The following is a 27,862-nucleotide window of genomic DNA, read 5'->3' on the forward strand; positions in this document are numbered from 1 at the left end:
TTTTAATGATTTATATAGTAAAATAACATTACAAAAAAAAACGTGAATTACAGGGACCGCAAAAACTGAACCGCGATGGAGCGGGGGATTACTGTATGCAATTTCATGATAATGTAATCAGGCAACCCCTGACCCCCATGGGGTAATCTGATCAGGAGGGGGAGGTCCATGCTGTATATAAATTCTGTGTGACTGTTCAATAAAGGAGAAGGTTCCAAAACTTGTACAAGCTAGGTTGCTGGCTAGTTTTGTATGGGGGGGGGGGGGGCTAGAAAATCTTATATCTATGTTCAAGACTGAAAGAAGCCATATACTGATGGAAGCCCACAAACACAGTGTGGGTCGCGGTTCCTTTGCAGTGTTCTTATATAGAGCTGTATGTATATGTCTAATGTCTGTTAAAAAATCTCTTATCTGCATGGTTTTAATAAATACTTTTCTTGCACAATAAAATCACATTATATGTGCTTTGAAGATAGTATGGAAGCAGTATGGTAGTCTCATAAATGAGCTTACCCTATTCCTACTGCTTTCCTGAGCTTGACAAGTCTGCTAAAAGCACACCCTCCCCTCTTTCCCAGCCATAAATAACTATTTAGGTTGGATTGCACATTTGTAAAAAAAGGATTTGGGTACGGGGATTGGCAATGTCCTAAACAGGTATAACAGCTGCGGAAGTACTTGCATTTTGAAGGCTGCCAGCCTACCTGACCAAGATAACTTACATTTTGTAAGGTTGTCCAGCTTGGAACGGGAGGATTGTAGAAAAGGGATATAGTTTTCCTTAACAAGTTTTGATATTTTACTAGTAAGGGTAATGCCCAGATACGAGATACCCCTTTCCTTCTATGTGTTTGCGAATCTGCAACTGCTGGGTATTCCCAATCCCAAAATAAATGACTTGGTCTCATTGACCTTGTAGTAAGATATTGTATTAAATAACTTTAGTGCTTGGTGTACCGAAGCCAGGGAAGTTTTAACATCAGTGAGCATCAAAATTTTGTTGTCCACAAAAAGGCTGATGGTGTGCATTCTATCCAAGAGCAAACCTTGTGGTCTAAGCCTGCAGACCTTAGTTTGTAAATTAAGCATTTGTGGGGAACTGTATCAAATGCCTTAGCAAAATCCAGATACACCACATCCACTGGTCTCCCCCTATCTAGCTCACAGCTCACCTCCTTGTAGAATGTTAACAGATTGGTTTGACAAGAACGTCCTTTTGTAAACCTGTGTTGATTACTGCTGATGATGTTGTTGACTTTAGCAAATTCTTGGATATAGTCCCTTATCATCCCCTCCAGAAGTTTACATATTATTGATGTCAGGCTGACAGGCCTATAATTTCCCAGGATATGCCTCTGCCCCTTTTTTGAATATCGGTATCACGTTAGCTTTCCTCCAATCCCCTGGTACATCTCCTGTCCTAATACTGTCAGCAAAGATCAGGAACAGTGGTCTAGATATAACCTTACTGAGTTCCTTGAGTACTCTCGGATGTACGCCATCCGGGCCTGGTGATTTGTTTGTGTCAATGTTATCCAGCCTTTTCATGATTTCACCCTCTGTTAGCCATAGCGGCATGTCCAGTGATGTACTGCTAACCATACAGTAATGGTCAGTGTACTCCATACAATCATGGTCAGTGTACTCCATACAGTCATGGTCAGTGTACCCCATACAGTCATGGTCAGTGTACCCCTCCTTTTCCTGTGTAAAGACTGACGAGAAGAAAGCATTCAGCACGGTTGCCTTCTCTGTGTCCTCTGTAACCATCCTCCCATCATCGCTAATTATGTGTGCAACATGATCTGACCTCGTTTTTTTGCTATTGATATATGTATAGAATTTCTTAGGGTTCCTTTTACTTTCTTCTGATGCTTTCTTCTGATATTAATCAGGCATCTGGTGGCGCCTGCTGTTTGGCGACCTTTTGTAAAACCAAATTGGTCTGGATAAATAAGGGATGGTAAAAGATCAACCAATCTGTTTGCAAGTAATTTGGCTTAGATTTTTAAATCATTGTTGAGCAAGGATATGGGACGGAAGTGTTGCAGAGCGTTAGGTTCTTTCCCTGGCTTTGGTAGTGCAACTATCATTGCCTTGAGCATTTCAGAAGGAAAGAGGAGGAGGAAGCGGCATGGTTGAAAACCTCTACTAAATATAGTACAAGTACATTGTTACGCTCAGCACTCCGGCCCCCTGCTGGCCTCGGAGCGCTCACAGCGTGTGTCCCCAGGCGGCGCTCCTGCGTCTCGGCGTGTGCGTCCCCGCTCTCTAGGGCGCGCACGCACAAGGGGCTCTTAGATCTAAAGGACCAGTGCACAGGTGATTGGTGCCTAGTCCAAACTGGTTATTAAGGGTTAAGGGTTGTAATAGGCAGTGCTGACTTAATTAGGTTTCACCTGTGCACTACCCATAAATACCTTCTCCTCCCACAACTTCCTGCCGGATCTTTGTGCCTTGTGCCTCTGAGAAAGCGTTCCCTACTGAGTTAGTTTGCCTTGCCTGTTGCCGAACCCGTTGCTACCGACTACTCGCCTTTGAATCTCTGCCACCTGCCCTGACCTCTGCTACGTCCGACTACGCTCTTGCCTACTCCCTGTGTACCACGCCATATCAGCTGCCAGAGAGATCGAGTTGTTACTAGGGGACACGACCTGGTAGTTACCGCCGCAGCAAATCCATCCCGCCTTGCGGCGGGCTCTGGTGAAGACCAGTAACTGCTTAGAACCGGTCCTCTAGTACAACCCACGCCATCGCCTCTCTGGTCCAGAGGATCCACTATCAGTCCTGCCAGTTCGTGACATACATTTCTAAATGCTTTAAAGTATTCTCCTGTAAAACCGCCCGGTCCCGGAGATTGGTTATTAGGTAAAGAGTTGATGGTATGGGAGATTTCCGTCTCGGTAATAGGGAAGTTCAGTTGGCTCAATTGTTCTTCTGTGATTTAAGGGGAGTTTGATTTTGTCAAGGAAGTGGGCAATCATTGTAGTCGAGGGCTGGATAGTATTTGGATCTTGTTGTAGGTTATAGAGCGAGCTATAATAATGGCTGAATGTGTCACCAATAGCCTGGGCGGTGGTATAGCTTGGCCTTACTCACTGGATGTAGGATATAAGGAATTTTAGATTTATGCCTATGCCCTCTAACACGATTGGCTCAAAGTTTCCCAGCCCTATTGCCATTGGCATAAGAAAACATTTTAAGTTGTCTGAATGCTTTTTCAAATTTGTCTAGTAAAATTAGACGAAGGTCATGCTTGAGCTTTGTTAGTTGGTCGGAAAGGGATGTGGATGTGCTAATTTTATTTTGAGCTTCTAAAATTTGGATTTTAGAGGAAATTTCTTGAATTTGCTGCTCCCTCTGCCTCTTGGCCCTTGCTCACATTTTTTATAAGGAGTCCCCTCATAAACGCCTTGTGAGTTTTCCACATTACAAAGGGATCAGTGACATAATTTGTGTTGTGGTGAAAAAAATTCAAGCAGCTCTTTTGTGGGCATAGACTTGGAGGGATCTGCCTGGAACAGCCTCGGGTTGGATCTCCTAAAAAATGTGGAATTTACCTTAGGTGAGTCGTCCACCATTAACAACACCGAGGCATTATCCGACCAAGTGATAGTACTGATCTTTGAGGATTTTATTTTGGGTAACAACCACTTGTTCGTAAGGAAAAGTCTTGTGTAGATTTTGTGGCTCGTTGAAAAGAAGCCAAAGTGTGAGAGCATTGAGAGCTGAAAATTGGCCTGGGCAGGAAAGGGGGGGGGGGGGTTGGAAGTACCCAGTAATGAAGGGGTTAAAGTAAACAACTTTCCAATAAATATGAATTCCAATTTCAGCACAGAGGAACCCTTGAAATATTTTTCCAGTTTCCTTGTTATATTTCCAATTAAGTTACGTGTTTTGAAGGTTAGATGGTGGAAATGCTTTTATGTAATTATTATGTAATTATTAACATACTGAAACAAGAAAATGTACCAATAAATGCAGTAGACCAGGTATAGGTTGGTATTTTATTGTGATACAATGTTTCAATCTTTATTTGTAACAATGTAGCAGAGTCATAATCCTGTGTCTGATCTGTTTGGTCCTTATCCCGTATATCAGGGGGTTTACAAAAGCAGGCAGCATCAGGTAGACATTGGCCAGCAGAACAATGACATATAAGGGGACAAACTTTGCAAACCTCTGGACCACAGCGGAGAGGACAATGGTGAGATAGAAGACAAGGAAGACGCCGATATGGGAGGCACAGGTACTGAGAGCCTTCAGCCGGGCCTCTGTGGATTTTAGGTGAAATACAGCGCGAAGGATGAAAATGTAGGACAAGGCAATCAAGGACAGATCTACAACCACCATAGCAAGAGACCCCGCTAATCCATAAGTAGTGTTTAGAGTGGAGTCAGAGCACGCCAACTTCACCGTCGAATAGTGATCGCAAAAAGAGTGAGAAATGACGTTATTGTTGCATAAAGATAATCTTCTGTAAAGAGTCGATAAAGGCGTCGCTAAGGCAACTCCCCTACCAAGGCAACACAAACCAATGGCTAAAACCACACGATTGGTCAGAATAGAAGTGTACCGCAGAGGGTGGCAGATGGCAGCGTACCGGTCAAAAGCCATAGCGAGCAGTATGGAAGACTCAATGGAGGTGAACGAGTTGGTGAAGAACATTTGTGTCAAGCAGGCCTCGTAGTAAATTTCTTTGGAGTCGAACCAAAGGATGGCCAACACCTTGGGCGTGGTGGTGCTGGTGACCACAAGGTCTACGGAGGACAGCATGGAGAGGAAGATGTACATGGGCTCATGGAGGTTCCGGTCTAGTCTGATGATAAGCAGGAGAGTCAAGTTTCCTATCAGCGAGATCACATACACCAAGAAGAAGATGAAAGCTATGGAGACGTAAGAGGTTTCAAGACCAGGAATTCCAAGTAGTATGAAATACGTAGGGCGGGCGGAGGTCACATTAAACATTTTTTGCGGCCAACTTTATTCACCTGTAAGAAACATAAACATGAAAGGTGAAACATTTTTATATTACTCAAGAGTTTAAAAAGTCTATCATCATTTGTCTTGGAGACCTGAAATTAGATAAAAGTTTAATAAACAAGTCAGGAAAACTAAGTACCCAAACCTACTCATCCTCCGATACCTTCTACAAAGCCATTGACCGATGGGCAGAGACTGGAGGAAATCACATAACGCAAATCCACTAGGAAAATAACGTTGGTTGTTCATGGAAATAAATGGATTATATCTGGTCATCATGCTTGCTCCTTGCCGTGCCATGGGCCACACCACATATTGTACATTATTTTACATGGGTTAATATTCATGCTGGAGGCCAACTGGCCTTTGCTGATTATCTAACATCTGACTGTCTATCAGCAGAAAATCTTACAGGTGCATCTCATAAAATTAGAATATCATCAAAAAGGTCATTTATTTCAGTAATTCAATTGAAAAAGGGAAACTCCTGTATTTTATATAGAGAGATTTCAAGCATTTCTTTCTTTTAATTTTGATGATTATGGCTTCCAGCGAGTGACACCCCAAAATTCAGCATCTCAGAAAATTAGAATATTACATAAGACCAATAATAAAAGGATTTTTAATAGAGAAATGTTATCTTAGTGAAAAGTCTGTCCATGTACAGTATAGGATGCACTCAATACTTGATCGGGACTCCTTTTGCATGAATTAATGCGGCGTGGCGTGGAGGCGTGGCATGGAGGCGATCAGCCTGTGGCACTGATGAGGTGTTATGGAAGCCCAGGTTGCTTTGACAGCGGCCTTCAGCTCCTCTGCATTTTTGGATTTGGTGTCTCTCCTCTTCCTCCTGACAATACCCCGCAGATTCTCTATGGGGTTTAGGTCAGACGAGTTTGCTTGCCAATCAAGCACAGTGATACCATGATCATGTGACCAGGTATTGGTAGTTTTGGCAGTGTGGGCGGTGCCAAGTCCTGCTGGAAAATGAAATCAGCATCTCCATAAAGCTGGTCAGCAGAGGGAAGCATGAAGAGCTCTAGAATTTCCTAGTAGAGGGCTGCTCTGACATTGGAGTTGATAAAACACAGAGGACCAACACCAACAGATGACACGGCTCCCCAAATCATCACTGACTGTGGAAACTTCACACAGGACCTCATGCAACTTGGATTCTGTGCCTCTCCACTCCTCCTTTAGACTCTGAGACTTTCATTTCCAAATGAAATGCAAAATTTTTCACAATCAATGATGATTTGGGGAGCCGTGTCATCTGCTGGTGTTGGTCCACCAAAGTCAGCGCAGCTCTCTAGCAGGAAATACTAGAGCTCTTCATGCTTCCCTCTGCTGACCAGCTTTATGGAGATGCTGATTTCATTTTCCAGCAGGAATTGGCTCTGCCCATACTGCCAAATCTACCAATACCTGGTCACATGATCATGGGATCACTGTACTTGATTGGCCAGCAAACTGGCCTGACCTAAGCCCCATAGAGAATCTGTGGGGTATTGTCAAGAGGAAGATGAGAGACACCAGACCCAGCAATGCAGAGGAGCTGAAGGCCGCTATCAAAGCAACCTGGGCTTCCATAACACCTCTGCAGTGCCACAGGCTGATCGCCTCCATGCCACACCTCCATGCCACGCCTCCATGCCACACCTCCATGCCACGCCGCATTGATGCAGTAATTCATGCAAAAGGAGCGCCGACCAAGTATTGAGTGCATCCTATACTGTACATGGACAGACTTCTCCTATACTGTACATGGACAGACTTCTCACTAAGACAACATTTCTCTATTATAAATCCTTTTTTTTACTGGTCTTATGTAATATTCTAATTTTCGGAGATACTGAATTTTGGGGTGTCACTCGCTGGAAGCCATTATCATCAAATGTGTGAAATCTCTCACTCTGTGTGTAACATCTATAGAAAATATACGTTTCCTTTCTTAATTCAATTACTGAATTAAATAAACTTTTTGATTAATGTTGTGCGATGCTCCTGTGTATGAGGATAAAATTCTGATTGTGCAATTATATTTGTTTTGTTGAAGTTGGTGCAGTAGTAGAGGGAAGTAGAGGAAAGGAGTTCCAGCTCCTCCAAGGACTACATGTATGTAATGGCAAGGAGTGTCCTTGAGGGTATATTGATGCTGACTGCTAGGGGATCTATTGTCACTGGGAGGGGGGGGTGGATATTTTGTTGTGGGGGGGGGGGTCTATTGTTGTTAGGAGGGATGTCCTATTGAGGTAGGGGTCTATTGTTGCTGGCTACAGGAAAATCTATTGTTTCTGGTGGGGGGGGGGGGGGTGGCATTGTTCCTATGGTGAATCCAGTGTTGTTTGAGGATATTTTGTTTTGGGGGGGTTATTGTTGCTGGAAGGGGTCTATTGTTGCTGGCTGCTGGGAGATCTATTGTTTCTGATAGGGGTCCATCATTGCTGGGGTGAATATAGCGTTGCTGTTGGGGACAGTTTGTTTTTGGGGGGTTTAATGTTACTGGAGGCATCTATTCATGCTGGAAGGGGTCTATTGTTGCTGGCTGCTAGGGGATCTATTACTGGTTTTCTTGTTATCATTAATAAATAACATACAAATCACTTAGAACTAGGGATGACCGAACGGTTCGGGTCGACCATCGGTTCAACCCGAACATTGACTGTTCGAAATTCGGCCGAATTCCGAACTTTTTGCGGTAAAAGTTCGGAATTCGGCAACCAGAACCGCCCAAATGCAATGGGACAGGAACTGGGCTTTAAAAGCCAGTGATTGGACCAGAAACGTGAGTAAAAGCCAATTGAGGGGGCAGGAGGATGCTAGGAATGTGATTGGAGTGACTAGGGGGTCCAGAGGCCAATCAGTAGTGAATACACCTGTCATGGTCTTACCTTCTTGCTGTTCTCTTTCGTTTGACATGTGCTGGCGGCCATCTTGGTTTCTGGGTTTCTTGTAGCCTCCCACCCTGCGGCTCCTCCTTCCCACTGGGAGGAGCTGGATGCCTAGCTCATATATATAGGAGGTCTGTGGCTTCAGTTCCCTGCTTGGTCCTCCTGTGTTCACATGCTTCTAAGACTGCTGCTGCTTCTGGTTCCTGTTCCTGGCTTCGTCTGACTACCCTGCTGGTTCCTGATCCTGGCTTCGTCTGACTACCCTGCTGGTTCCTGATCCTGGCTTCGTCTGACTACCCTGCTGGTTCCTGATCCCGGCTTCGTCTGACTACCCTGCTGGTTCCTGACCCCTGGCTTCGCAAAGACTCTGCATCGGTTTCGCCATCTGTTTGGACTTTTGCTTTATAGCTTGTTTTTCAATAAAGCTTTCTTATTTTCACTTATCTGTTGTTGTACGTCTGGTTCATGGTTCCGTGACATTAGGACCAAGCCATGAATTCTGACGGTACAGGGCCATCCTCGCTACCCACGCTGGTTGCCAGACTTGATCAGCAGGATCACCTGTTGGGTCGGTTCGCCGTGGCGTTGCAAACCCTGCTTGAACGCACGGTACCACAGGCCATGAATTCTGACGGTACAGGGCCATCCTCACTACCCACGCTGGTTGCCAGACTTGATCAGCAGGATCACCTGTTGGGTCAGTTTGCCGTGGCGTTGCAAACCCTGCTTGAACGCACGGCTCATTTCGCTCCCGTTGCCGATGGGTCGGTTGTCGCTCCTGGGCCCGCTCCTACTGCCGCTCCGGTTGTTGCGCCAGAGTCTACCCCGACACCTGTTGTTGCGCCTGCGGTGTTTCGGGGTATGTCCGGTTCTGCCCCCCTTCCACAGCGCTTTGGGGGAGAGCCAACTCAGTGCCGAGGTTTCCTTAACCAGGTGGGCATTTATTTCGAGTTGCTGCCACATGCCTTTCCTACTGAGAGATCAAAGGTGGGCTTCTTAATCTCGCTGCTCTCGGACAAGGCCTTGGCCTGGGCCAGCCCTTTATGGGAGAACAACAATCCGGTGGTTGCCGAGTTTTCCGGTTTTGTTGCTTCTCTTCGGAAGGTATTCGATGTGCCGGCTCGTGCTGCCTCTGCTGCGAAGCTCCTTATGTCCATCAGACAGGGTTCACGATCCGTAGCTGAATACGCCATTGAGTTTCGTACCCTGGCAGCAGAGGTGGGCTGGAATAATGAGGCTCTGGTCGCTGCTTTCTCTCATGGTCTCTCGGATGCCTTGAAGGATGAGGTTGCAGCTAAGGACCTACCAGTGGAGCTCGAGTCTCTTATTTCTTTCTTGATTTTGATTGACACCAGACTCAGGGAGAGACCTTCCTTTAAGGAGAGTCTGCGGAGGCCTCCTAACAGATTGGCGCCTACCTTTGCCGTCCCACCCGTGCCTCCCTCTCCTCCCACGCCTCCTGGGGATGACTTGTCTGGGGGTGAACCCATGCAGCTGGGGTTTGCTCGCCTGTCCGAGGGGGAGAGGGTACTCCGGAGACGCGAGGGCCGATGCATGTACTGTGGTCTCGGTGGGCATTTTCGGTTGGCATGTCCGAACCGTCCGGGAAACGCTCGCACCTGAGATCCTGTCGGGGGCAGATCTTGGGTGGAGTCTCCTCGTCCCCGGTTTCCCGTGTTGACAAACCACTGATCACTGTTGTCCTCTCCTGGGTCGGGGGCTCGGTGACGACCCAGGCGTTGGTGGACTCTGGTGCTGGTGGTTTGTTCATTGATAGTGTGTTCGCTGCCGCCAATTCCATTCCTCTGCAGGCTCGAGGTTCTCCTCTGGCTCTTGAGGCGATAGACGGCAGACCCCTTCTGCCGCCACACGTGACTCATGAGACCCTTCCAGTGGGGTTAGCCATTGGTGCCGTCCACAGAGAGTCGGTCTGCTTCCAGGTTATTTCGTCTCCACACTACTCGGTGGTCTTGGGGTACCCCTGGCTCCAGAAGCATAATCCGACTTTCGATTGGAGATCGGCCGAGATCCTCTCGTGGTCACCGCAGTGTGGGGCTAGTTGCATCCATGGGCCTGTCAAGTTGCTGTGTACTTCCTCGGACTCTCTGTTGCCTCCTGAATACGAGGAGTACCAGGATGTATTCGATAAGGTGCGCGCGGTTGCCCTACCTCCGCACCGCCCATACGATTGTGCCATCGAGTTACAACCTGGTGCCGTTCCTCCTCGTGGCAAGGTCTATCCACTGTCGGTAGCGGAGAATGAGGCCATGGAGGAGTACGTGAGGGAGGCGCTTTCACGCGGACACATTCGCAAATCCTCGTCCCCGGCAGGGGCTGGATTTTTCTTTGTGAAAAAGAAGGGCGGTGAGTTGAGGCCTTGCATCGATTACAGGGGTCTCAATCGCATCACGATCAAGAACGCTTACCCGATACCCTTGATTTCCGAGCTGTTCGATCGCCTTAAAGGGGCCACGGTCTTTACCAAACTCGACCTGAGGGCGGCATATAACCTCGTAAGGATCAAGGCGGGCGATGAGTGGAAGACCGCGTTTAACACCAGGACCGGTCATTATGAATCCTTGGTTATGCCCTTTGGGCTGTGCAATGCGTCCGCAGTCTTTCAGGAATTCATCAACGATGTTTTCCGTGACCTGTTGCAGCAGTGTGTGGTGGTCTATTTGGATGACATCTTGGTATATTCTGAGTCCATGGAGACCCACATTCTGGATGTCAAACGAGTGTTGCAACGGTTACGAGAGAACAAGCTGTTCGGTAAGCTTGAGAAATGCGAATTTCACAGATCCCAGGTAACCTTCTTAGGTTACATCATTTCCGCTGAGGGGTTCTCCATGGATCCTGAGAAGGTTTCGGCTGTCTTACAGTGGCCCCAGCCCAGTGGTCTTCGCTCCCTGCAGCGCTTTTTGGGCTTCGCCAATTATTATCGGAAGTTCATCAGGGACTTTTCCATGCTAGCCAAGCCTCTCACGGATCTGACCAGGAAGGGCAGTAATTCCCAGGTCTGGCCGCCCGAGGCCATCCAAGCTTTTGAGGCTCTAAAGTCCGCCTTTGTGTCGGCTCCGATTCCGTCGCATCCCAACCCTGGGTTGCCCTTTGTCCTCGAGGTGGACGCGTCTGAGACGGGAGTAGGCGCCCTTCTGTCTCAGCGTAGAACACCAGAGGGTCCTCTGCTTCCTTGTGGGTTTTACTCCCGGAAACTGTCTTCCGCGGAATGCAACTACCAGATTGGTGACAGGGAGTTATTGGCCATCGTGCAGGCTCTTAAAGAATGGAGGCACTTGCTCGAGGGTTCGGTGGTTCCGGTCCTCATCCTGACGGACCACAAGAATCTGACCTACCTCTCTGAGGCCAAGAGATTGACACCACGTCAGGCCAGATGGGCTCTGTTCTTGTCACGTTTTAATTACGTGGTCTCCTACCTACCCGGTTCCAAGAACATCAGGGCGGATGCCTTATCACGGCAGTACTCCGACCTGTCCAGGGAGGAGTCGATTCCGACTTCGGTCATACCTCCGAATCAGATCCTGGCCGCCATTCGCACCAGCCTGACCTCTCCCCTGGGTGAGCAGATTTTGGCGGCTCAATCTGGTGCTCCCTCTGGGAGACCCAACGGCAGATGTTTTGTGCCTGAGGAGTTGCGCACTCGGTTGTTGCGAACCTACCATAACTCCAAGACCGCGGGGCATCCTGGAAAGAATCAGCTGTCCTGGGCTGTTTCACGTCTGTTCTGGTGGCCTTCCCTACGTTCCGACATCGCCGCATATGTAGCGGCATGCTCCGTTTGTGCCCAGAGTAAGTTCCCTCGGCACCTTCCGTTGGGCCTTCTGCAACCCTTAGCCACCGGGGAGCGCCCATGGTCACACCTGGGGATGGATTTCATTGTGGACCTCCCTGCATCCCGAGGCCATACGGTCATTCTCATGATTGTGGATCGGTTTTCCAAAATGTGCCACTGTGTTCCTCTCAAGAAGTTACCCTCTGCACAGGAGTTGGCCACGATTTTTGCCAGGGAGGTCTTCCGGTTGCACGGTTTGCCCAAGGAGATTGTGTCGGTTCGGGGGAGTCAGTTTGTGTCCAGGTTCTGGCGCGCCTTTTGCTCCCAGTTGGGGATTCATCTCTCCTTCTCCTCGGCCTACCACCCTCAGTCCAATGGGGCCGCAGAACGATCCAATCAGGCCTTGGAGCAATTCCTTCGTTGCTATGTCTCCGATCACCAAGACAATTGGGTTGACCTCCTGCCTTGGGCTGAGTTTGCCAGGAACACGGCGGTGAACTCTTCCTCTGGGACGTCTCCCTTCATGGCCAACTATGGGTTCCAACCTGCCGTGTTACCGGAGGTATTCTCTCCCCAGGATATTCCGGCTGTGGAGGATCACCTTTCCGTCCTACGTGCTTCTTGGGTACAGATCCAGAAGTCCCTTGAGGTCTCTGCGCAGCGCCAGAGACTCCAGGCTGATCGCAGACGAGCGCCTGCTCCTTCCTACCAGGCCGGAGACCGTGTATGGTTGTCCACCCGCAACCTCAACCTTCGAGTGCCCACTCCCAAGCTGGCGCCTCGCTTTGTTGGTCCCTTCCGAGTGCTTCGCAGGGTAAACCCGGTAGCCTATGCCCTTGCGCTTCCTCCTGGCATGCGGATCTCCAACGTGTTTCATGTCTCCCTGTTGAAGCCACTGGTGTGTAATCGTTTCACTTCCTCGGTTCCTCGGCCTCGTCCGGTCCGAGTGGGCAATCGTGAGGAGTATGAGGTGAGCAATATCCTGGACTCACGCCTGGTCCGTGGTCGGGTGCAGTTTTTGGTTCATTGGCGTGGTTATGGTCCAGAGGAGCGTTCCTGGGTTCCCTCCGCAGATGTCCATGCTCCTGCCTTGCTCCGAGCCTTCCACGCACGCTTCCCTCAGAAACCGTTCTTTACTCCGCGGAGGAGGGGCCCTTGAGGGGGAGGTACTGTCATGGTCTTACCTTCTTGCTGTTCTCTTTCGTTTGACATGTGCTGGCGGCCATCTTGGTTTCTGGGTTTCTTGTAGCCTCCCACCCTGCGGCTCCTCCTTCCCACTGGGAGGAGCTGGATGCCTAGCTCATATATATAGGAGGTCTGTGGCTTCAGTTCCCTGCTTGGTCCTCCTGTGTTCACATGCTTCTAAGACTGCTGCTGCTTCTGGTTCCTGTTCCTGGCTTCGTCTGACTACCCTGCTGGTTCCTGATCCTGGCTTCGTCTGACTACCCTGCTGGTTCCTGATCCTGGCTTCATCTGACTACCCTGCTGGTTCCTGATCCCGGCTTCGTCTGACTACCCTGCTGGTTCCTGACCCCTGGCTTCGCAAAGACTCTGCATCGGTTTCGCCATCCGTTTGGACTTTTGCTTTATAGCTTGTTTTTCAATAAAGCTGTCTTATTTTCACTTATCTGTTGTTGTACGTCTGGTTCATGGTTCCGTGACAACACCCCCCAGTATATAAGATAGCCCAGCCAAATCTCTAGCATTGTAATACAGGGACATGGAAGAGAGTGGAAGCAGTTCTGTTACTCCTGCTTCAAAAGTGTCATTTATCAATTATTAGTGTGAGGAAAGGGATATCTAGGGTAGTTAGGGTACTATTTTCCACTATAGTTAGATTCAATAATCTAGTTTCTGTAGGGAAAGTGTTAAGTGTCAGGGGACCATAGTGTAGTGTAGGGTGAACCGACTCTGACTGCTATGCCAAGGTGACCAAACTCTTCCATGTCAGGGTGACCGCTATAGAGAAAAGATCATTTTTCTTAGAATTTCTAGTAGAGCAGGGATGTGACTCTGCTCCTTCTCTCACCTGGGCGTTTTTGTTTCAGGCGTTTATTGGGCATTTTTTGGGCATCTTTGGAGGCAGGCATGACATCTGAACTTCTGTGTAGGGGTATATATACACACACACACATATATATATATATATACACACACACATATATAGGTGTGAAAGGAGTGGAACCCTATCCCTGCAAATTATTTCATTAGCGCATGGATGGGGTTCCGCTCCTTTCACACATATATATGTGTATGTGTATATATATATATATATGTGTGTGTGTGTGTGTGTGTGTATATATACCCCTATACAGAAGTTCAGATGTCATGCCTGCCTCCAAAGACGCCAGAAACATTCCCAATAAATGCCTGTAACAAAAACGCCCAGGTGTGAAAGTAGCGGAACCCCATCCCTGCGCTACTAAAAATTCTAAGAAAAACAATCTTTTTTTTTCTGGTTCTGGACATGCTACAGAGCTGAAACTTCACAGGTACACTTTTTACACCCCCCAGACACTAAATCCAAAGAAATCTCATTTCTTTTTTTTCAATAATTTTTTCAATAATTGGCTCTCTATCAAAAACGACAATTTTTAAGAACTTTTTTTTGTGTAATTAATAGTCCGTGGGACATGACCCAGAACCCTAGGCACTTTTTAGGGGCATTTATTTGGTTTTAGGGCTTCAAAAAGGTGTTTTTTGATTACCGAAGTTCGGGTCCCATTGATTTCAATGGGGTTCTGGAATCCGGACGGAACTTTCGGGAAATTCGGGTGTTCTGGCCGAACCGAACTTTTCAAAAGTTCGATCGACCCTACTTAGAACTACAAAATAATACTTGATTCTTTAATCTCTAAAAGGGGCGGTACTGGGAGATGGGAAGAGGTAGAACCAAGGGACGCTCTCACCCGCTCTTCACTCCATGAAAATCTAAAATCTCATAACTACAACCTCTCATCTGCAGTCCAGCTACTGAATCTCCAATATTTTTCTCCAGAAGAGTTTTATTGATTTATAAAATGGAGAATTACAAATTATCCGGCTTACAGAGTCAGCTTATACAAAGCACGACAGGAAGTTACAGGCCATAAGCATATAAAACAAAAAGGGAAGAACAACATGGTCTACAAAATGAAGAAAGAGCTGGAATTCCACAAGAGAATGAACAAAATGTAACATCTTGTGATGACCGTTCAGATTCAGATTATGTATTTATACATGGAGATCATATCCCCCCTTATGTATTTATACATGGAGATCATATCCCCCCTTATGTATTTATACATGGAGATCATATCCCCCCTGGTGTATTTATACATGGAGATCATATCCCCCCTGATGTATTTATACATGGAGATCATATCCCCCTTATGTATTTATACATGGTGATCATATCCCCCTTATGTATTTATACATTGAGATCATATCCCCCCTTATGTATTTATACATGGTGATCATATCCCCCCTAATGTATTTATATATGGAGATCATATCCCCCCCCGTATGTATTTATACATGGAGATCATATCCCCCTTATGTATTTATACATGGAGATCATATGCCCCCTGATGTATTTATACATGGAGATCATATCCCCCCTGATGTATTTATACATGGAGATCATATCCCCCCTGATGTATTTATACATGGAGATCATATCCCCCCTGATGTATTTATACATGGAGATCATATCCCCCCTTATGTATTTATACATGGTGATCATATCCCCCCTAATGTATTTATATATGGAGATCATATCCCCCCCCGTATGTATTTATACATGGAGATCATATCCCCCCTTATGTATTTATACATGGAGATCATATCCCCCTTATATATTTATACATGGAGATCATATTCCCCCTTATGTATTTATACATGGAGATCATATTCCCCCTTATATATTTATACATGGAGATCATACCCCCCCTTATGTATTTATACATGGTGATCATATCCCCCCTTATGTATTTATACATGGTGATCATATCCCCCCTAATGTATTTATATATGGAGATCATATCCCCCCCCCCCCCGTATGTATTTATACATGGAGATCATATCCCCCTTATATATTTATACATGGAGATCATATCCCCCCTTATGTATTTATACATGGTGATCATATCCCCCCTTATGTATTTATACATGGTGATCATATCCCTCCTTATGTATTTATACATGGTGATCATATCCCCCCCTTATGTATTTATACATGGAGATCATATCCCCCCTTATGTATTTATACATGGAGATCATATCCCCCCTGATGTATTTATACATGGAGATCATATCCCCCCTGATGTATTTATACATGGTGATCATATCCCCCCTTATGTATTTATACATGGTGATCATATCCCCCCTAATGTATTTATATATGGAGATCATATCCCCCCCCCCCGTATGTATTTATACATGGAGATCATATCCCCCTTATATATTTATACATGGAGATCATATCCCCCCTTATGTATTTATACATGGTGATCATATCCCCCCTTATGTATTTATACATGGTGATCATATCCCTCCTTATGTATTTATACATGGTGATCATATCCCCCCATATGTATTTATACATGGAGATCATATCCCCCCTTATGTATTTATACATGGAGATCATATCCCCCCTGATGTATTTATACATGGAGATCATATCCCCCCTGATGTATTTATACATGGATATCATATCCCCCCCCTTATGTATTTATACATGGAGATCATATCCCCCCTTATGTATTTATACATGGAGATCATATCCCCCCTTATGTATTTATACATGGAGATCATATCCCCCCTTATGTATTTATACATGGAGATCATATCCTCCCTTATGTATTTATACATGGTGATCATATCCCCCTTATGTATTTATACATGGAGATCATATCCCCCCTTATGTATTTATACATGGTGATCATATCCCTCCTTATGTATTTATACATGGTGATCATATCCCCCCCTTATGTATTTATACATGGAGATCATATCCCCCCTTATGTATTTATACATGGTGATCATATCCCCCCTTATGTATTTATACATGGTGATCATATCCCCCCTTATGTATTTATACATGGAGATCATATCCCCCCTTATGTATTTATACATGGTGATCATATCCCCCCTGATGTATTTATACATGGAGATCATATCCCCCCCTTATGTATTTATACATGGAGATCATATCCCCCCTTATGTATTTATACATGGAGATCATATCTCCCCTTATGTATTTATACGTGGAGATCATATCCCCCTTATGTATTTATACATAGAGATCATATCCCCCCTGATGTATTTATACATGGATATCATATCCCCCCCTGATGTATTTATACATGGAGATCATATCCCCCCTTATGTATTTATACATGGAGATCATATCCCCCCTTATGTATTTATACATGGAGATCATATCCCCCCTGATGTATTTATACATGGAGATCATATCCCCCCTTATGTATTTATACATGGAGATCATATCCCCCCCTTATGTATTTATACATGGGGATCATATCCCCCTTATGTATTTATACATGGAGATCATATCCCCCCTTATGTATTTATACATGGAGATCATATCCCCCCTTATGTATTTATACATGGAGATCATATCCCCCTTATGTATTTATACATGGAGATCATATCCCCCCCTTATGTATTTATACATGGAGATCATATCCCCCTTATGTATTTATACATGGAGATCATATCCCCCCCTGATGTATTTATACATGGATATCATATCCCCCCCCTTATGTATTTATACATGGTGATCATATCCCCCTTATGTATTTATACATTGAGATCATATCCCCCCTTATGTATTTATACATGGAGATCATATCCCCCCTTATGTATTTATACATGGAGATCATATCCCCCCTTATGTATTTATACATGGAGATCATATCCTCCCTTATGTATTTATACATGGTGATCATATCCCCCTTATGTATTTATACATGGAGATCATATCCCCCCCTTATGTATTTATACATGGTGATCATATCCCTCCTTATGTATTTATACATGGTGATCATATCCCCCCCTTATGTATTTATACATGGAGATCATATCCCCCCTTATGTATTTATACATGGAGATCATATCCCCCCTGGTGTATTTATACATGGAGATCATATCCCCCCTGATGTATTTATACATGGAGATCATATCCCCCCTGATGTATTTATACATGGAGATCATATCCCCCTTATGTATTTATACATGGTGATCATATCCCCCTTATGTATTTATACATTGAGATCATATCCCCCCTTATGTATTTATACATGGTGATCATATCCCCCCTAATGTATTTATATATGGAGATCATATCCCCCCCCCGTATGTATTTATACATGGAGATCATATCCCCCTGATGTATTTATACATGGAGATCATATCCCCCCTGATGTATTTATACATGGAGATCATATCCCCCCTTATGTATTTATACATGGTGATCATATCCCCCCTAATGTATTTATATATGGAGATCATATCCCCCCCCGTATGTATTTATACATGGAGATCATATTCCCCCTTATGTATTTATACATTGAGATCATATCCCCCCTTATGTATTTATACATGGTGATTATATCCCCCCTAATGTATTTATATATGGAGATCATATCCCCCCCCCGTATGTATTTATACATGGAGATCATATCCCCCTTATATATTTATACATGGAGATCATATCCCCCCTTATGTATTTATACATGGTGATCATATCCCCCCTTATGTATTTATACATGGTGATAATATCCCCCCCATATGTATTTATACATGGAGATCATATCCCCCCTTATGTATTTATACATGGAGATCATATCCCCCCTGATGTATTTATACATGGAGATCATATCCCCCCTGATGTATTTATACATGGATATCATATCCCCCCCTTATGTATTTATACATGGTGATCATATCCCCCTTATGTATTTATACATTGAGATCATATCCCCCCTTATGTATTTATACATGGAGATCATATCCCCCCTTATGTATTTATACATGGAGATCATATCCCCCCTTATGTATTTATACATGGAGATCATATCCCCCCTGGTGTATTTATACATGGAGATCATATCCCCCCTGATGTATTTATACATGGAGATCATATCCCCCCTGATGTATTTATACATGGAGATCATATCCCCCTTATGTATTTATACATGGTGATCATATCCCCCTTATGTATTTATACATTGAGATCATATCCCCCCTTATGTATTTATACATGGTGATCATATCCCCCCTAATGTATTTATATATGGAGATCATATCCCCCCCCCGTATGTATTTATACATGGAGATCATATCCCCCTTATGTATTTATACATGGAGATCATATGCCCCCTGATGTATTTATACATGGAGATCATATCCCCCCTGATGTATTTATACATGGAGATCATATCCCCCCTTATGTATTTATACATGGTGATCATATCCCCCCTAATGTATTTATATATGGAGATCATATCCCCCCCCCCGTATGTATTTATACATGGAGATCATATCCCCCTTATATATTTATACATGGAGATCATATTCCCCCTTATGTATTTATACATTGAGATCATATCCCCCCTTATGTATTTATACATGGTGATCATATCCCCCCTAATGTATTTATATATGGAGATCATATCCCCCCCCCCGTATGTATTTATACATGGAGATCATATCCCCCCTTATGTATTTATACATTGAGATCATATCCCCCCTTATGTATTTATACATGGTGATCATATCCCCCCTAATGTATTTATATATGGAGATCATATCCCCCCCCCTTATATATTTATACATGGAGATCATATCCCCCCTTATGTATTTATACATGGTGATCATATCCCCCCTTATGTATTTATACATGGTGATAATATCCCCCCATATGTATTTATACATGGAGATCATATCCCCCCTTATGTATTTATACATGGAGATCATATCCCCCCTGATGTATTTATACATGGAGATCATATCCCCCCTGATGTATTTATACATGGATATCATATCCCCCCCCTTATGTATTTATACATGGTGATCATATCCCCCTTATGTATTTATACATTGAGATCATATCCCCCCTTATGTATTTATACATGGAGATCATATCCCCCCTTATGTATTTATACATGGAGATCATATCCCCCCTTATGTATTTATACATGGAGATCATATCCCCCCTTATGTATTTATACATGGAGATCATATCCCCCCTTATGTATTTATACATGGTGATCATATCCCCCCTGATGTATTTATACATGGAGATCATATACACCCCTTATGTATTTATACATGGAGATCATATCCCCCCTCATGTATTTATACATGGAGATCATATCCCCCCTTATGTATTTATACATGGTGATCATATCCCCCCTTATGTATTTATACATGGAGATCATATCCCCCTGATGTATTTATACATGGTGATAATATCCCCCCATATGTATTTATACATGGAGATCATATCCCCCCTTATGTATTTATACATGGTGATCATATCCCCCCTTATGTATTTATACATGGAGATCATATCCCCCTGATGTATTTATACATGGTGATAATATCCCCCCTTATGTATTTATACATGGAGATCATATCCCCCACTTATGTATTTATATATGGAGATCATATCCCCCCTGATGTATTTATACATGGAGATCATATACACCCCTTATGTATTTATACATGGAGATCATATCCCTCCTTATGTATTTATACATGGTGATCATATCCCCCCTTATGTATTTATACATGGTGATAATATCCCCCCTTATGTATTTATACATGGGGATCATATCCCCCCTTATGTATTTATACATGGTGATCATATCCCCCCTAATGTATTTATATATGGAGATCATACCCCCCCCCCGTATGTATTTATACATGGAGATCATATCCCCCTTATGTATTTATACATGGAGATCATATCCCCCCTTATGTATTTATACATGGAGATCATATCCCCCTTATGTATTTATACATGGAGATCATATCACCCCTTATGTATTTATACATGGTGATAATATTCCCCCTTATGTATTTATACATGGAGATCATATCCCCCCTTATGTATTTATACATGGAGATCATATCACCCCTTATGTATTTATACATGGTGATAATATTCCCCCTTATGTATTTATACATGGAGATCATATCCCCCTGATGTATTTATACATGGAGATCATATCCCCCCTTATGTATTTATACATGGTGATCATATCCCCCCCTTATGTATTTATACATGGTGATCATATCCCCCCGTTATGTATTTATACATGGTGATCATATCCCATCTTATGTAATTATACATGGAGATCATATCCCCCCTTATGTATTTATACATGGTGATCATATCCCCCCCTTATGTATTTATACATGGTGATCATATCCCCCCTTATGTATTTATACATGGTGATCATATCCCCCCTAATGTATTTATATATGGAGATCATACCCCCCCCCCGTATGTATTTATACATGGAGATCATATCCCCCTTATGTATTTATACATGGAGATCATATCCCCCCTTATGTATTTATACATGGAGATCATATCCCCCCTTATGTATTTATACATGGAGATCATATCACCCCTTATGTATTTATACATGGTGATAATATTCCCCCTTATGTATTTATACATGGAGATCATATCCCCCTGATGTATTTATACATGGAGATCATATCCCCCCTTATGTATTTATACATGGTGATCATATCCCCCCCTTATGTATTTATACATGGTGATCATATCCCCCCCTTATGTATTTATACATGGTGATCATATCCCATCTTATGTAATTATACATGGAGATCATATCCCCCCTTATGTATTTATACATGGAGATCATATCCCCCCTTATGTATTTATACATGGAGATCATATCCCCCCTTATGTATTTATACATGGTGATCATATCCCCTCTTATGTATTTATACATGGAGATCATATCCCCCCTTATGTATTTATACATGGTGATCATATCCCCCCCTTATGTATTTATACATGGAGATCATATCCCCCCCTTATGTATTTATACATGGAGATTATATCCCCCCTTATGTATTTATACATGGAGATCATATCCCCCCTTATGTATTTATACATCGAGATCATATCCCCCCTAATGTATTTATACATGGTGATCACATCCCCCCTTAATCACCTCTTCTCAAGAGAGAATAAATTCAGTTCCTCTAATCTCTCCTCATAGCTGAGCTCCTCCATGCCTCTTATCAGTTTGGTTGCCCTTCTCTGCACTTTCTCCAGTTCCCCTGATATCCTTTTTAAGAACTGGAGCCCAAAACTGAACTGCATATTCCAGATGAGGTCTTACTAATGATTTGTACAGGGGAAAAATTATCTCTCTCTCTCTCTCTCTCTCTCTCTCTGGAGTCCATGCCTCTGTTATACAAGAAAGGAAACCACAGCTTGGCATTGCATGCTATTATTAAGCTAATGATCTACTAGAACACCCAGATCCTCCTCCACTATGTATTCCCCCAGATCCTCCTCCGCTATGGATTACCCCAGATCCTCCTCCACTATGTATTCCCCCAGATCCTCCTCCGCTATGGATTACCCCAGATCCTTCTCCGCTATGGATTCCCCCAGATCCTCCTCCGCTATGGATTACCCCAGATCCTTCTCCGCTATGGATTCCTCCAGATCCTTCTCCGCTATGGATTCCCACAGATCCTTCTCCGCTATGGATTCCCCCAGATCCTTCTCTGGTATGGATTCCTCCAGATCCTTCTCCGCTACGGATTCCCCCAGATCCTTCTCCGCTATGGATTCCCCCAGATCCTTCTCCGCTATGGATTCCTCCAGATCCTTCTCAGCTACGGATTCCCCCAAATCCTTCTCCGCTATGGATTCCCCCAGATCCTTCTCCGCTATGGATTCCCCCAGATCCTTCTCTGGTATGGATTTCCCCAGATCCTTCTCTGGTATGGATTCCCCCAGATCCTTCTCCGCTATGGATTCCCCCAGATCCTTCTCCGCTATGGATTCCTCCAGATCATTCTCCGCTATGGATTCCCCCAGATCCTTCTCCGCTATGGATTCCCCCAGATCCTTCTCCGCTATGGATTCCCCCAGATCCTTCTCCGCTATGGATTCCCCCAGATCCTTCTCCGGTATGGATTCCCCCAGATCCTTCTCCGCTATGGATTCCCCCAGATCCTTCTCCGCTATGGATTCCCTCAGATCCTTCTCCGCTATGGATTCCCCCAGATCCTTCTCCGCTATGGATTCCCCCAGATCCTTTTCCGCTATGGTTTCCCCCAGATCCTTCTGCCCTATGGAATCCCCCAGATCCTTCTCTGCTATGGATTCCCCCAGATTCTTCTCTGCTATGTATTCCCCCAGATCCTTCTCTGCTATGGATTCCCACAGATCCTTCTCTGCTATGGATTCCCCCAGATCCTTCTCCCCTATGGAGTCCCCCAGATCCTTCTCCGCTATGCATTCCCCCAGATCCTTCTCTGGTATGGATTCCCCCAGATCCTTCTCCGCTATGGATTCCCCCAGATACTTCTCCGCTATGGATTCCTCCAGATCCTTCTCCGCTATGGATTCCCCCAGATCCTTCTTCGATATGGATTCCCCCAGATCCTTCTCCGCTGTGGATTCCCCCAGATCCTTCTCTGGTATGGATTCCCCCAGATCCTTCTCCGCTATGGATTACCCCAGATCCTTCTCCGGTATGGATTCCCCCAGATCCTTCTCCGCTATGGATTCCCCCAGATCCGTCTCTGCTATGGATTCCCCCAGATCCTTCTCCGCTATGGATTCCCCCAGATCCTTCTCTGCTTTTGATTCCCCCAGATCCTTCTCTGCTATGAATTCCCTCAGATCCTTCTCCGCTATGGATTCCCCCAGATCCATCTCTGCTATGGATTGCTCCAGATCCTTCTCCGCTATGGATTCCCCCAGATCCTTCTTTGCTATGGATTCCCCCAGATCCTTCTCCGCTATGGATTCCCCCAGATCCTTCTCCGCTATGGATTCCCCCAGATCCTTCTCCGGTATGGATTCCCCCAGATCCTTCTTTGCTATGGATTCCCCCAGATCCTTCTCCGCTATGGATTCCCCCAGATCCTTCTCCGCTATGGATTCCCCCAGATCCTTCTCCGGTATGGATTCCCCCAGATCCTTCTCCGCTATGGATTCCCCCAGATCCTTCTCTGCTTTGGATTCCCCCAGATCCTTCTCTGCTATGAATTCCCTCAGATCCTTCTCCGCTATGGATTCCCCCAGATCCTTCTCCGCTATGGATTCCCCCAGATCCTTCTCCGCTATGGTTTCCCCCAGATCCTTCTCCCCTATGGAATCCCCCAGATCCTTCTCTGCTATGGATTCCCCCAGATTCTTCTCTGCTATGAATTCCCCCAGATCCTTCTCTGCTATGGATTCCCCCAGATCCTTCTCCCCTATGGAATCCCCCAGATCCTTCTCTGCTATGGATTCTCCCAGATCCTTCTCCGCTATGGATTCTCCCAGATCCTTTTCCACTATGGAATCCCCCAGATCCTTCTCCCCTATGGAATCCCCCAGATCCTTCTCCACTATGGATTCCCCCAGATCCTTCTCTGCTATGAATTCCCCCAGATCCTTCTCCACTATGGATTCCCCCAGTTCTACTCCCCCTAGTATGTATGATGCATGCATATTCTAACCACTTCCACAGCCACCCCTCTGTCCAAGTATACCACATCCACAGTGACTCCTGTGTCCAAGTATACCACATCCACAGCCACCCCTCTGTCCAAGTATACCACATCCACAGCCACCCCTCTGTCCAAGTATACCACATCCACAGCCACCCCTCTGTCCAAGAATACCACATCCACAGCCACCCCTTTGTCCAAGTATACCCTGTCCACAGTCACCCCTCTGTCCAAGTATACCCCGTCCAAAGCCACCCTTCTTTCCTAGTATACCACGTCCACAGCCACCCCTCTGTCCAAGTATACCCCGTCCACAGCCACCCCTCTGTCCAAGTATACCCTGTCCCCAGCTACCCTTCTTTCCTAGTATACCATGTCCACAGCCACCCCTCTGTCCAAATATACCACATCCACAGCCATCCCTCTGTCCAAGTATACCACATCCACAGCTATCCCTCTGTCCAAGTATACCACATCCACAGCCACCCCTTTGTCAAAGTATACCACATCCACAGCTATCCCTCTGTCCAAGTATACCACATCCACAGCCACCCCTTTGTCAAAGTATACCACATCCACAGCTATCCCTCTGTCCAAGTATACCACGTCCACAGCCCCCCTCTGTCCAAGTATACCACGTCCACAGCCACCCCTCTGTCCAAGTATACCACATCCACAGCCACCCCTCTGTCCAAGTATACCACATCCACAGCCACCCCTCTGTCCAAGTATACCACATCCACAGACAGCACTCCTTCCAAGTATACCACATCCACAGCCACCCCTTATTCCAAGTATACCACGTCCACAGCCATCCCTCGGTCCAAGTATACTACATCCACAGCCACCCCTCTGTCCAAGTATACCACGTCCACAGCCACCCCTCTGTCCAAGTATACTACATCCACAGACAGCACTCCTTCCAAGTATACGACATCCACAGCCACCCCTTATTCCAAGTATACCACGTCCACAGCCATCCCTCTGTCCAAGTATTCTACTTCCACAGCCCCCCTCTGTCCAAGTATACCACGTCCACAGCCACCCCTCTGTCCAAGTATACCACATCCACAGCCATCCCTCTGTCCAAGTATACCACGTCCACAGCCACCCCTCTGTCCAAGTATACCACATCCACAGCCACCCCTCTGTCCAAGTATACCACGTCCACAGCCACCCCTCTGTCCAAGTATACCACATCCACAGCCACCCCTCTGTCCAAGTATACCCCATCCACAGCCACCCCTTTGTCCAAGTATACCACATTCACAGCCACCCCTCTGTCCAAGTATACCACGTCCACAGCCACCCCTCTGTCCAAGTATACCACATCCACAGCCACCCCTTTGTCCAAGGTTTTTCTTACCCCTTCAGAAAAAGAAATCAGGTTTGTTTGACAACTTCTGTTTGTTATGAATCCATGATTTCTGTTGCTTAACCACTTACCGCAAACTGACGTTAATTAACGTCAGCAGACTTTGCAGGGTTATACCGGGATGATGCCTCTAGCTAGAGGCACCATACCGGTACCGTGGTTTAGAGCCGACGGTCGGCTTTCCGTCGGTAACGACCGATGCGGCTCGGGAGCCGCTCGATCGTTACCCGGGGGGCGGGAGGGGATGTCCCCCCCCTCCCGCCGCCTTCCGTGGCTTTTACCGGGGCTCCCGTCCCACCGGGAGCCCCGAGCACCCAGCCGGCACGTCCGCCGGCTGGATGGAGTCCCGATGAATGCCGGAAACGGCATCGATCGGGTCTCCGATGACGTAACCCGGAGGCGGCGTCCATGACGTCACTTCCGGGTTACTGTGCTGCAAAAGGCGGCAGTTTTAAAAAACGGCTGTATGCAAAAATGCAGTTTTCGGCGTTTTGCATACAGGGAAGTGTAGTGGAGGGGTTTGGGGTCTTTTAGACCCTCGATCCCTCCATAAAGAGTACCTGTCACTACATATTGGTGTCACAAGGGATGTTTACATTGCTTGTGACAGCAATAAATGTGATCAGATTTTTTTTTTTAAAAAAAAAACTTTAATAAAGTTAATAAAATAAATAAAATAAATGGGAAAAAAAAATTTCACCGCCCCCGTCACCGTTAGCTCGCGCACGAAAAAAACGTATACGGAAGTCGAGCCACGAATGAAATCGCTGTTCAAACCACACATGTGAGGTATCGCCATGATTGCCAGAGTGTGGGCAATAATAAAGAAAAAAGAGCTACACTCCAACTCTAAACTGGTAACCGTTAAATAAATTTAAAGCGTCGCAGATTGAGATCTCTATTGACCGTAGTTTGTCGCCATCCCACGGAGGGGCGCAATTTTAAACCGTAACATGTTGGGTATCTATTTACTCGGCGTGACATCATCTTTCACAATATACAAAAAAATGGGCTAACTTTACCGTTTAGTATTTTTTAAATGCAGTGAAATGTGATTTTTCTAATTTTTTCCAAAAAAATGGCGTTTTAAAGACCGCTGCGCAAATACCGCCTGACAAAAAATATTGCAATGACCGACATTTTATTCTCCAGAGTCTTTGCTAAAAAAATATATATAATGTTTGGGGGGTTCTAAGTAGTTTTCTAGGAAAAAATACTGATTTTAACTTGTAAACAAAAAGTGTCCGAAATAGGGCTGGGGCTTAAGTGGTTAAACAATTTTTTTTTCCATCAAAACAAGAGATTGTAGAGGAGAGGAGATAATAGTATGAGATGTGTGATGTCACTTCCTGTACATTGGCCGCACTCTCTCCTATTCTTCCTTCTTATCATCACCTTTTATTATTTCTTCTCTGTATCCCTCGCTATATACAGGACCCGATAATACAATAATATCATATTATCATATCAAATAATAGAGGAAAAGAGAGGGAGATCCTTCAATCCTTCTATGTATATAAATACAATTATTTCTTACAGATTAGTGAGTGTAAAATTAGGATAAATAATAAGAATTGTATCAGTGATAATAGTAATGATGGGGGGGAGGGATGGTCTCTATTGACCAGCAGTGTTTTCCTGTATCCTGGGATGGAAAGGGTTAATAGACTCACCGCACTGCGAGGACGATGGCGACTCCACACCGCGCTGATCTCTGAACTCCGGTGATTTGGTGTCTGGAGTTTATAAAGTCATCGGACTCTCCTGGGTCTTCCTCACTTAGTATTCTGGGACCAATTCCAATGAATAATTAATACAATATGATGGCAAACTTGTTTACCTAAAAAGTCATTTGAATGATGAAACTAATAAAAGGCAGACACATATATGTTTAATATGCGGCACATATAATATATAAATATCTATGTTTATATAGTTAAAAAAAATAAAAAATAATAATAATTATTATTATTATTGATAATAATAAATTATAAAATATTTATATAATATAAATATAATAATATAATATAATATTCTATATAATATAATAATATGCTTTTTACAACATGACCTACTTCTCCCCAGTCCGAGAGG

General features: G+C 44.9%; 1 protein-coding gene across 1 annotated transcript; it reads right to left on the reverse strand.

The window, feature by feature from the left end:
- Nucleotides 1-4,035: 4,035 nt before the first annotated feature.
- On the reverse strand, nucleotides 4,036-4,971 carry LOC309547892 (olfactory receptor 52K2-like; the record flags this gene model as incomplete). Its single annotated transcript, XM_082247894.1, has 1 exon — nucleotides 4,036-4,971. The coding sequence occupies one exon, from the start codon at nucleotides 4,969-4,971 to the stop codon at nucleotides 4,036-4,038; it is 936 nt and encodes a 311-aa protein (XP_082104020.1).
- Nucleotides 4,972-27,862: the final 22,891 nt, after the last annotated feature.

This window comes from Pelophylax lessonae (assembly GCF_965119305.1).
Source record: "Pelophylax lessonae genome assembly, chromosome: 2".
NCBI lineage: Eukaryota > Metazoa > Chordata > Amphibia > Anura > Ranidae > Pelophylax > Pelophylax lessonae.